Genomic DNA, 12,666 nt, shown 5'->3' with positions numbered 1-12,666 from the left:
TTCAAGGCCAAGCTGGATGGGGCTTGGAGCCCTGATCCAGAGGGAGGTGTCCCTGCCCATGGCAGGGGGTGGAACTGGATGGGCTTTGAGGACTGTTCCAACTCAAATAATTCTGTGATTCTATGATTCTGATATGGTACATGTTCATTGTTTTCGTTTTCAAGGTAGCTGTGTACCCTTATAATAACTTCACCCAATAAGCCACGTAAGAGTACATTTTAAGGATGTTTTCAGTTTAATTATCACTGTTGAAAGACATATCTCCATTAGGTTTGTGCATACATGGCAAAGAAAACTTATTAATTGACCAATTCATATTTTGTGTAGGAACTTTGAGTATTCAAGCAGACTGTATCCAGGTTAGTTGTCCTTTTCGAAGACTGAGAGGTAAAATCCTGAAAACTTGCTTAGGAATCCCAAGGCAGAACTGCTTCATTTTCAGGAATCAGGGTTCTACTATGAAATGAGGAGGAGGTGAGCTTCCCAATTCCTCTTCCTGCTCATCGTACTCTTCCTACTTCTTCAGCGTGTTTCCTTCGAAAGCCTCAGCTTGGTCATTAATGCAGACAGCAATCCAGCACTTCTCTGGGTTAGAAGAGACGAGGAGCTGTACTTTCCTTTGAGAGCTGTTTTCTGCTGTTGTGTGCATTTCTTTCCCATTGTGTGGTTCTTCGCCAAGTCAAAACAGAGCTTTTCTCTCCCCGAGGACAAAGAACAAACTGTTGTCTGGGGGAGGAATATCTACAAAATCGTAAATCTCTTGTCTTCTTCTGTTTATTCTTCATGCCATTCAAGCCCATTTATGAGCCACCAATTCACTCCAGACTCATGGCAGATCCTGATGGGCCAGATTTCTCCTGTCTGAGATGACACAGTCAAATTTCCAAATACTTTCTAGTTGAGGGCAGCGCTTGGTTTTCCTTGCTCTTTAATTCATAATTCCCAAACTGTTATTCCAGTTACTGAATTGACATTTGCTCTAATTAATGCACCCATCATCAGCGATGTTGTACAATGTAGGGAAAATGTGTACCAAATTCATCTCATTGTGCATCTAGTTCTTTATTACTGTGAATAAAACTGTTGGAAGACACTTGTCCTTCAATAGCAAGTGTGCTGGCTGTACATTGTACATCGCTGCGTACTGAAATACACAGGAAGCAGGAGGTTTACAGATTATTTTCTATGGCAAAATCACGCAGCAAAAGTAATAATTTGTAAGGTAACTCTAATTGGTGATGAAAACACACTTTTGACTAGAATACAGTATCCACTGACTATGGTGTGGTATCAACTAAGTAAAAAACCAATACAAACTGGAGGAGGGAGAGATTCCAAGATGAGATGTTAGATCTGAATTATTTAACCATAACGCAGTGTTGGAATTAACATCCAGACTGTGTGTACTTGCATTTTATGTCTTATCAATTCTTGATTTGTGGAATTTAGAAGTAAAAGCAGTGACTCAATTATCCCCCAAAACCGCTCTTATATCATTTTATATTGGCAAGTCATATGTTTGTAAAGTAAATTGTGTCAATCATTTTGTTTTGATATCCCATGCTGGTGTCTGCATTGCACCAAAGTTCTCTTTCGTGTTAAGTGGCAGGGCTGCAAACAAGTTGTATATTTAACCATCCCATCCCTGGAGGGCTTCAAAAAACATGTAGATGTGGTGCTTCAGGACATGATTTAGTGGGCACGGTGGTGTTGTGTTGATGGTTGTACTAGATGAGCTTAGAGGTCTTTTCCAACCTTAACGATTCTATGACTAAAATTCTACATTGCTAGGATCAGGCACTGCACGGGCTTGTGTTCTTACATAGATACCAGGGAGGTAAAGGAGAGGTAAAGATACCACCATGCTACATTCTGACAAGCTCTAAAAGTTTAGGTTGTTACAGTGAGACTTGGCCGTGTTTTTGGTGATATTTCTGTTTACTTTTTCTGGTTTTGCAGTCTTAGGTAGGAGCTTTGCCTTAGGTCAATGGCCACGAGATAGATCTGTACCCTCTACTCCTTGTAACGCTCGCTGTTATCCTCAGGACTCAGTGGTTTGGTTCCTTCACTGCTGCCTCTCTTGGCCTTATTAAAGGCATCAGATCCTGTAGCAGCAAGTAAGGAAGAACCTGCTCTATCCCAGAACACTCAGTATCATCAATAGCGCTGGGCCAGGTTTCTTACTCAATGAAAAATCACATAGAAATTGGATAATTTTTTTTGCTATCAGTCACAAAAGAGTCAAGCAGGAGGTACAGAATGGTCTAAAACCAGAGAACTATTTACCACTCAAATATCTGAAGGAATTAGTGGTGCTAAAAAGCAAATCCCATAAAGGGAATGCAAAATGGCTTAGGTGGGCTCTGAAAAACAAGTGAGCAGTCGTTAAATTTGCCTGGAGGTTTTTCTGGATTTTTGATCTCTCTGGCCTTTTGAGGGGGAAAGAAGAATGTAAATGCCTAAAAGAGCTGGACAGAAAAGTAAGCTTTGTATCCTCTCTCTGAGAATCAGACGATGTGTGTCGTGCTAGTTTTTACAGTCATAGTCTACAGTCTTCCACTGATTAAAATCCAATTTGACAGTACCACAATAGAGGGGTTTAACCGACAGCACACACAGCACATTTGCTAGTCATAACAGCACAGTTTAATGACTGACGCATGTGGGAAGCTAATTCGGATTGTTTTTTTTCCCTGAATGGGATAAATGAGCATCCAGTTAACACCAATCGTGAACTCAAGCCATGTGACAAAACCTGATGCTACATCCCCTGTTCTTGTTTTGCGTGTTCTGCAGATTGAGTCGCGGGTTTGCGCACACATCCGGAGGGAAAGCTCATCCTCCTTTCTGACCCAGCCACCAACTGCAGCTGAATGTACCCAGCTTGCTGCTGTTGTGTCCACAAACTAATTACCCTTTCTCTGTTAAATAGCCCAAGAATTACAAATTGTATGCCTGTTTTGCGAAAAAGGACAGGTTGAACAAGCAGACGTAGTATAAATAAAATATTTATATAAAAATAGTCTCTTACAAAATATACTCTCTTATCCTATGGTTGATTTTTTCCAAAAGATGAAAGTTTGTCTGGATTTTCTTATTTTTAGGCATATTCCAAACAGGATTTTATTAATGTTTCTTTCTTTAATTGAAGAAAAACAACAAAACTGGTAAAGATTTGTAACCCCTACCGCTTGACTTTTGTTCCAGACAACTAGCAGCAAACAGGAGTAAAACAAACAAACAAAACACCAAAACCAAACCCAGCAGTGTGTGTTCGTGTATGTACATATATATAAAGATGCTAGCTTTTGTCTTTAACCATCCAGTACTGTAGAACAGATCCTGCGAGTCCAACTAATAGAAACGTCCTAGGTAAGAATAATATACACAGCTCTAGTTTGTCCTTGCTGTTCCTACAAAATTATTCCACAACGAAAGCCAGCTATCTACTTGGATTGCAGAATAGTTCCCAAAGTGTTGGTAGAGTTCTTTTTAATTAAATAAATTAATATTAGTTTTATCTGAATAAATTGTTAAATATTGCTATTATTATGCCAAACTGTCCCAAATCCCTGTGCTAAAATCTGCAGCGCACACACACACACACACACAATAGGCAGATAAAGCACTGTCTACAGAAAATGCCAACAGTTCTACTCGCCGTAGAAGTGGAAAGGTGGGCAAGACCAGCAGAAGATTTTCACAAGTGTAGAAGCCTAAGTCTGTGTCATCCACACACTCACGTGGGCAATCCACGATGGGTCACTGTCCGTCCCATGCCATGCAAAGCCCTTCCTTGAGGATTTCTCCCCTACCCCTCCCTGCTCCGTGTACACTGAAGTTTTTGACCACCGTTTATTGAGTCCAAGAGTCGCCACGCTCAGACACTTGTCTGACTGGTGTCTCTTCACAAGGCAGTCAACGCTTCTTGCGTTAGAGGCACAGAGTAGCCAAGACAACCTTTTTCTCTCCGTCTTGTGTGTCACATGGCTCAAGGTGGGGTTGGTTGGTTTTCGTTTCTCAGTTGACTTTCATAAGAGTCTGAAATATGTACCCACATAAGCAATGAAACACGAGAAGAAAAGAGAGGGCTCTGTTCACCCTTTCTTCTGGGGAGAGCAGGTCTTTCCTACAGTCTGGTGTAGGTGTGTAGAGTGCATGTGCAAACGGATCCCTGGCCAGGGCCACGGTGGCCTGTCCAGCCCCATGGTCACTTACAGGTATAAACTTCTGTTCTCTCACTGCACGTGTTACATTTAACATAGCAGCACCAATGAAACTTGCAGTTGCACTGCCACACTCTCGAGTACTGATGCGTGTTGTACCCACGACCGCAGCACATCAGATCACAGCCGTTGGACTGCTGGGCTGTCTTGTTGCACATTCTCCCCTGTGTTCCCACGCTGCCAGTGACGGGGTCTTCTTCACAATAATTGGGAGATTTTTCTATGTACACTAAGTCTGTGTCCATGGGTTTGCGATAGGAAAGGGGCTTCTTTATTTTGAGGAAGGTGGGACGCTTGTTACGACTCGCTCTCACTGGTTCAACTTGAACAGCTTCATTGTATTTGTCCTTAAGGATGTATCCCAGCTCCCGGAATTTAGGCAGGGTTGTCCAGCATGTTTTAGTGGTACAGGATCCCGAGACCCCATGGCACTTGCACTCTAACTTCATATTTTCTTCTAGAATCTGCATTTGGAAGAACAGAGAATGATGCATTAATACAATCATAGAGTCAAAGAACCATTAAGGTTGGAAAAGTCCTCTAAGATCATCCAGTCCAACTATCAGCCTAGCGCCACCATACCTACAAAACCATGAAGTGCAACATATACAAGATTTTTGAACCCCTTCAGGGATGGAGACTCCACCACGGCCCTGGGCAGCCTCTGCCAGGGCTTCACCACTCTTTCAGTAAAGATATTTTTCCTAATATTCAACCTAAACCTCCCCTGGCACAACTTGAGGACATTTCCTCTCGTCCAATCACTTGCCCTTGGGAGAAGAGCCCAGGACCCACCTCACCACAACCTCCTTCCAGGGAGATACAGAAGGGGATGAGGCCACACCTCAGCCTCCTCTTCTCCAGGCTAAACATCCACAGCTCTCTCAGCCACTCCTCATAAGACTCGTTCTCCAGCCCCTTCCCAGCTCTATTGCCCTTCTCTGGATGCTGTTGTCCCCAGTAGAAAATGCTTACCAGTGTCATCTGAGTTCCACCTGCAGAGCTAATGCCTCATTTGCCTTTTGAGTTAAGCAGAGAAGATAACTTTCCCTGATTTCATAGCCCACGGACCACAAGTAAAATGAGACCCTCCTTAACCACAGCTTCTCTTCACTTTCATTTGCAGTATGACTATACAGTGCTTCAGATTTTTCCCTTGGTTCAATTTCTTGGTATATAGCAGTGAAATTAGGAACATTAGAATGCTTTGAAGGTTGAAGAATAGGTACTAGAACATGACTTTTGTAAAGAGAAGTTAAAACACAAACGGCATTTCAGTTCTTGCACCTGAAAACAACATAAGCTGGTGCAAGATAAAATCATAGAATCATGGAATGATTTGGGTTAGAAGGGATCTCAAAGCACATTCAGTTCCAACTCCTGCCACGGGCAGGGACACCTCCCACTGGATCAGGGGCTCCAAGCCCCATCCAACCTGGCTTTGAACACCTCCAGGGGTGGGACAGCCACAGCTTCCCTGGGCACCCTGGGCCAGGGCCTCCCCACCCTCACAGCAAAACGTTTCTCCCTAAGATCTCATCTCAATCTCCTCTTTATCAGCTGAAAACCATTCCACTCATCCTGTCCCTGCCCTCTCTGATCAAGAGCCCCTCCCCAGACTTCCTAGGGGCCTCCTTTAAGATGTGAACAAGCAGATAAACTCTATTGATGCTCTTGTTGGTCTCATGTTAATCAACAGTCCGGAGCAGGTGATCATTTATTCATACAAGCATCATCCATTCTAAATGTTGCAAAATCATGCTCCAATTTGGAAATCTAAGTATGATTTTGATGTACCATAGTCTTATGTTCTTCACACTTTCTGGAGGGTTTCAGGATATTTTGCCTTCTCTCATGTTGATAACGGAGCATGCAAAATGCCGCAGCTACTTTGCTAGAAAACTAGGTCTATCTTAGACCATAAAGAGTAAGAGTTTTGTCATCAATTCCTGTTAAATTATTTTTCCCTCCTTCATACTTCAAAAGCATCTCCAACACCTCAACAGCATGACTTGTTCCACCTTGTCTCATGTTCTTTTCTTTGTAGGGATTGCTCGTACATATGGCTGAGCTGTCACCACTTTTCTTCTGAGGAAAGCAAGCTTCATGTTCCCTTCAGCCTTCCCACCTCTTGAAACTTTATCCTTGTGTCTTCTTGCTCCTGCTGTTTGTTTACCAAACCACTCTTTGCCAAACAAAACTGGAGACCAGCTGAGTCCCTAAAGTCCTGAGCCCTATAACTGCCCTCACTGAGCAGCTACATTGGGTTAATGCTAGAACACATACCTGATTCCAGCAATTAATTTCCTCCTGGTCTTTGCTTGAAAGAGAACAGGATAATTCTGATGATTAAACTCTGCCTAGCCTGGCAGATAGCAGCACTGGGAAGCCCAGCCAGAGGGATTATCTGGGTCCAGGGGAGCGGCCACATAATTTCTCCCCTGCGAACCCCCAGTTGATGCGTGCAGCACCAAACCCGGGCAAACTAGAAGGCTGGAACGAGATCAGTGATATGGAAATTTGAATTAACCCTTTGTTATAGCTTCCTCCTACCAGTTCCAGATGTTTGGAAAATGTACCACACAGACACCATCCCCAGGAGCTGTCGTGCACAGCAGCCACCCATGAAGGAGCCAAGGGGAAGGCTGGACATATGTGCTGGGTCTTCGAGTCTTAAATTTCAGTGTGAATTGAGTGTGGAAAGGACAAAGAGCACATGTTCGGCTGCGCAGTCAGCAGAGTGTAAGCAGCGCAGTAGCACTGGCAAGTGTAGCTCTGTCCTGTCCTTGGCAGCCTTGAAAGTCATTTAAAGACTGCATGTAGTCACTTCTTATCCCCATACCTTTGGGTCTTGAGGCTGTTCCCATGTCAGCCAGACACAGGAATTGCTATTGCCTAACCTTAGGAGAGTTTGTAGCTGCTTCTTTACCCATTGCTCTTCCTCTGCCCCTTTTCAATGAAGACGGGGCTTGCAAAGGTATTTAAATAACTCCTTTTCCATTTTAACCTGTGACTGAAGTGTCACCACGTGTAGTCTGACTGCAGCGTGAAAACCCCTAGGAAGCATAGGTCCACAATTTTGGCAGATGTGAATTTAGCGTATATTGGGTCCCATTCTGTGCTACTGTTTTTAAATCAGATTTTCACGCAAACTACCTAATGACTGCCCTGAAACTCAGGCATGAGAAAGCCATATTCAGGTCTACATCTTAACTTGCAGTTCTGCTCAAGCTTTGGCTTACGTTTTGCATTATCTTGTTATCTCGAGTTTCTCTCTCAGCCACTGCATACTTCTTCCATTGCTCACTCATTCATAAGGTAGAACACTTAGAAGACAGATGAGGAGAGGGAAAAGGAGTTAGAGCACAGAAACCGGAAAAATAACATAAATTCTTTTAGCCTCTTTTGTACCTTTTAAAAACTCTCTTTTTTCAATTTGACACTAGCCAGGGATGCATTTCTCAGCCCTAATTCAATGACTGCTCTTGGTCAAGTCTTGCGTCCTGGTATGATGTTCAAACTTGCAACAAAATATTCCTAAGTCGCCCTCCATCAGGATCCACCAAATTGACTTGAAACATTCATACAAAATACGTCACGGATTAGTGTCATCTATCCAGGTTGGGCTTTATTCCCTGAAGTGGAGTTAAATAGCCTGAATTGTCTTTTGGTTTATTTCATTAACATCCCATTTACAGCCTGAGGTCTTGGAGAGAATGAGAGGTTCCACTGGAAAGAGCAGAGCAAGTGGCTGGAGCGGAACCATGTGGCCTTGTGTCACGTGCTGGTTTCGGGCTCCACGTGACACAATGCCAACCAGAACAAGCTTCTGGTTTTCTGGTCTCAGCTAAGGCTAGGTGCGACCGGTTAGGATAAAAAGGTCTAGTTGTGTCTGAATGTGAGAGGTTTGAGCATTAACTTGTTGAGCCCAATTACTAGGGATCCTTCATAGGCAACCAAAAATACTTGACGAGGAACAGGAGAAGGTTGATGGATGAGGAGGAATTTTGTCTTCTAATGCTGTGTCACATTTGTTGTTCTCATTTTTTTGGTAGACAGGTTTACTGGTGAACCCTCCAGATTCTCATCGCACTTGTTGAGTGGTGAGCACAGGAGGCAAGCATCTTGCATGTTGGGATGGGTGCTGCGGGTGCTTGGGTCTAGGCAAACAGAGAGGCTGCTGTGTGGCTGGTCATCCTCAGGCAGTGGGTTTTCTCAGCTCAAAGTCTCTGTTCCCAAGTCAACGTTCTCTGTGCCTCCCCACGTTTCCATCCTCTGCAGGCAACTGACATCCCAAACACATCTGCCAGGGCAGCCTGGGACCCCACGTGCCCTCCTGCGTGGGGTCAGGTACTGTGCAGCCGTGAATGTGGGCACGAGAAAAGTAAAGCATTCGACGCCACAGCTGTCCTGAAGGACTTCCAGCACAAAGTCATGAGCCAGCAGTATGCTCAGGTGGCCAAGAAGGCCAACAGCATCTTGTCTTGTATCAGAAACAGTGTGGCCAGCAAGACCAGGGAGGTGATTCTCCCCCCATACTCTGCACTGGTGAGGCTGCACCTCAAATCCTGTGTTCAGTTCTGGGCTCCTTGCTACAAGAAAGACGTTGAGGTCCTGGAGCATGTCCAGAGAAGAGCAGCAGAGCTGGTGAAGGAGCTGGAGAACAAGTCTTATGAGGAGCATCTGAGGGAGTGGGTGTTCTTTAACCTAGAGAAAAAGAGGCTGAAGGGAGACCTTATTTGCTCCCTACAACAACCTAAAAGGAGATTGCAGAGAGGTGAGTGTTGGCCTCTTCTCCCAAGTAACAGGTGATAGAACAAGAGGGAGTGGCCTCAAGCTGCATCAGGGGAAGTTTAGATTGGACACAAAAAGGGTTTTCAGGCACTGGAATGGCTGCCCAGGGAGGTGATTGAGATGTTTAAAAAGTGGGTAGATGAGGTGCTTGGTGACATGATTTAGTAGTCGACAGTTATGGTTGGAGCTGATGATCTCTAAGGTCTTTTCCAAACTAGTGGTTCTATTATTCTATGAAATTCAGTGACCACTGCACCTCCAGTGTGTTCTCCTGCACCAACTGGACTTTCCATAGAAACTAAATCCTGCCTTGCAATCAATCCACTGCCAATACCAAAGAGCCAGGGACCTTCCTCTGCACCACGAGAAATAACTCAGCCTCCAGCCTGCACATGAAGCAGAGGTAATTAGTGAGACAACACACACTGATTCCTGTCCCACCAAGGCCATAATCTTTCCTAATTTTGTCTGACATCAGATCACCTGGGTCAGGAAATATCTGCCTTCTACAAGTGCTTGCACACATACCTGTACTATAGGTCAAAGAAAACACAACTATTGGCAAAATAAGAGTGAGTTTTTCACTCCAGAGAAGAACAGAGCAGTGCTTGGAGAGTGGTCACAACATTTCTGTGGGCTGGAGAAGCCAATGGACGATGCAAAACTGCCTCTTTCAGCTTGTGGCAGATCACAGAACCGTTTGGGTTGGAAGGGACTTCAAAGCCCATCCAGTTCCACTCCCCTGCCATGGGCAGGGACACCTCCCATGGGATCAGGTTACTCAGAGCCCCATCCAACCTGGCCTTGAACAGCTTCTATTTCCACAATATACCGAAAGAGTAAAGAAAAAGATATTAGTTGGTCTTTTATTACAGGTGTGGTACTCATGCACCGTTGTCAGCACACACAAACAGAATGAGATGTGCTTTTTCCAAGTAACAAGTGATACAATGAGAGGAAATGGCCTCAAGTTGCACCAGAGGAGGTTTAGATTTGATATTAGGAAAACTTTCATTACTGACAATGGTGAAGCCCAGGCAGAGGCTGCCCAGGGCAGTGGTGGAGTCTCCATCTCTGGAGGGGTTCAAGCAATGCATAGATGTAGTGCTTCAGGACATGGTTTAGGAGGCATATTGGTGTTATGTTGATGGTTGGACCTGATGGTTTTAGAGGCCTTTTCCAACCTTAACGATTCCCTGATTCTTTTTTCCTGGGCAAGTTGTATTGTTTAAATTTGAGGACACAAGACCTCGTGCCCTTCACTCACTGCTTAGCACTGTGCAGAGTAGCAAATGAACACAGAAGACTGAGAGCAAGGCCAGCAAAAGCAGAGAGGAATGCAGCATAAAATATTTTCTCCTACATATTTTTCTTACACTTCTGATAACCTTCCTGACTTGCCGTGTACTAAATCAATTTATCACCATTTCTAGAATGAAAAAAAAAAGAGCAGTAGAAAATAAATGTCACAGGATGCTTTTACAGTTGTTATTTTTGAAGAAGAGTTGGGCTTAAGATAAAAAGGACATTGCTGTCTTTCCAAAAAAAAAAAAAATAATTAATGATTTACTGAGACAGATTCTGACACAGCCTAATAATGATTTTCTCAAATTAAATCCTAAGGCCCTGCCTATTTTGAAACTGCAGAGGCTGCTATGTGAGATAAAACTAGGTGTCATTATACTTCAGCTTTCTGCCACTGAGGGATCCATCTAGGAGAACACCTCATACCTCACCATAGCTACTCCTAGAAGAAACTTCTGCCAAAACCCTCTCAGTTTTGCAAAAGTAGCCATGGAAGTGGATTCTCTGTATGCGGCCCAGAGTCTGGATCTGTAATAGCTGCTCCTTCCTCAATATTTTTCTCTGACATCACTTCAAATCTAATCACAGCCCCTGAAAGTTCAAAGAAGGTTCTTAAATTTTTATTTATCTTCATCATGATACTGCTTCTAGAGATAGTGGGTATGATCATAGAATCATGGAATGGGTTGGGTTGGAAGGGATCTCAAAGCCCATCCTGTTCCACTCCTCTGTGATGGGCAGAGACACCTCCCACAGGGTCAAGGTGCTCAAAGCCCCATCCAACCTGGCCTTGAACACCTTCAGGGATGGGGCAGCCACCACTGCTCTGGGCAACCTGGGCCAGGGCCTCCCCACCCTCACAGCAAAACATTTCTTCCCAAGATCTCATCTCAATCTCCCCTCTTCCAACTAAAAAACATTCCCCCCTCATCCTAACCCTGCACTCCCTGATCAAAAGCCCCTCCCCAGCTTTCCTGGAGCCCCTTTCAGCACTGGAAGGTGCTCTAAGGTCTTCCTGCAGCCTTCCCTTCTCCAGGCTGAACAACTCCAACACGATGTGGCAATGCCTGATGTTATTAGCTCAGCAAACTCTGATACAGACTCGAGAGGAGCGATCCAGGCAGAAATCCACACTGCAACGTCAGACAGTGCCTCCTCAGAGCCAGTCTCACGCCAGGTATTCTCTTCACGCTCCCCCCTCCCTTTTCCACCATATCTGATAACAGCAAGCCAGTCTGTGGGATTCCTTGCCTTTTTACGTCTCTCATGAACACATTCCAGTTTTCCCCAGAGAGAAAGTACCTGCACCCTCACCTCTCTCTCTCCCTGGCCATCAACATGTAAATCGAAACCATTAATTCACGAGCTGGAACCGTGAGCTTCAGGTTGAGTTTCGCATACTCTTTAGGGATGTGGTTGGTGACAAATTTTTCTGTGTAATATCAAACACAAAACCTTCTTACCCACCCTTCCTCCCATCAGCAGGAAGTCCTGTTTTAAAAGTTTTTCTCAACCACGAATTACCAAACTAATGCTTAGGGGAGTTTTCTATCAGGAAACAGTGATAGGTGGCAGCCCTGGGGGTCCATACAGAGTGGGCAACACAAGGATGGAGAGCAGCCCTGGGAAAGGGTCTGGGGGTTCTTCTTGAGGGCGAGTTGAACACAAGCCAGCAGTGCCCTGGCAGCCAAGAGGGCAACTGTGTCCTGGGGTGCATCCAGCACGGCATCGCCAGCCGGGAGACAGAGGGGACTGTCCTGCTCTGCTCCACACTGATCCAGCCCCACCTTGAGCGCTGGGGGCAGTTCAGGGCACCACAGGATAAAAAGGATCTGAAGCTACTGGAGAGACTCCAGAGGAGGGCGTGGAGTTGGGGAAGGGATTAGAGGGGAGGCATGTGAGGAGTGGCTGAAGTCACTGGGTCTCTTCAGCCTGGAGAAGAGGAGATTGAGGGGAGATCTCATTGCGTTCAGCAGCTTCCTCACAAGGGGAGGAGGAGGAGCAGGTGCTGAGCTCTTCTCTCTGGCCATCAATGATAGGACTTGAGGGAATGGCAGGAAGATGTGCCGGGGGGATTAAGTTGGACATCAGGAAAAGGTTCTTCCCCTAGAGGGTGGTGGAGCACTGGAACAGCTCCCAGGGAAGCAGTCATGGCCCCAAGCCTGACAATATTCCAGAAGCCTTTGGCCAAGGCCCTCAGCCCCACGGTGTGAGTGTTGGGGTGTCCTGTGCAGGGACAGGAGATAGACCCAATGATGTTTGTGGATTCCTTCCAATTCAGGACTTCCTATGGTTCTGTGATAGTGTGTTCCTACTGTACTATTGGCAAATAGATTTGGAG

The 12,666-nt window shown here is 45.1% G+C and overlaps 1 protein-coding gene across 1 annotated transcript in view; it reads right to left on the bottom strand.

Moving 5' to 3' along the window:
- Positions 1-228: 228 nt before the first annotated feature.
- Positions 229-12,666, bottom strand: part of WNT7A (Wnt family member 7A) — a 43,703-nt gene continuing 31,265 nt past the window's right edge. The window contains exon 4 of the mRNA XM_069865693.1: positions 229-4,690. Coding sequence (XP_069721794.1) covers positions 4,211-4,690 — 480 coding nt within the window. The 3' untranslated portion in view covers positions 229-4,210. The remainder of the gene's footprint in view (positions 4,691-12,666) is intronic.

This window comes from Phaenicophaeus curvirostris, chromosome 11 (genome assembly GCF_032191515.1).
Source record: "Phaenicophaeus curvirostris isolate KB17595 chromosome 11, BPBGC_Pcur_1.0, whole genome shotgun sequence".
Lineage (NCBI taxonomy): Eukaryota > Metazoa > Chordata > Aves > Cuculiformes > Cuculidae > Phaenicophaeus > Phaenicophaeus curvirostris.
This window is presented reverse-complemented; position numbering and strand designations above follow the sequence as displayed.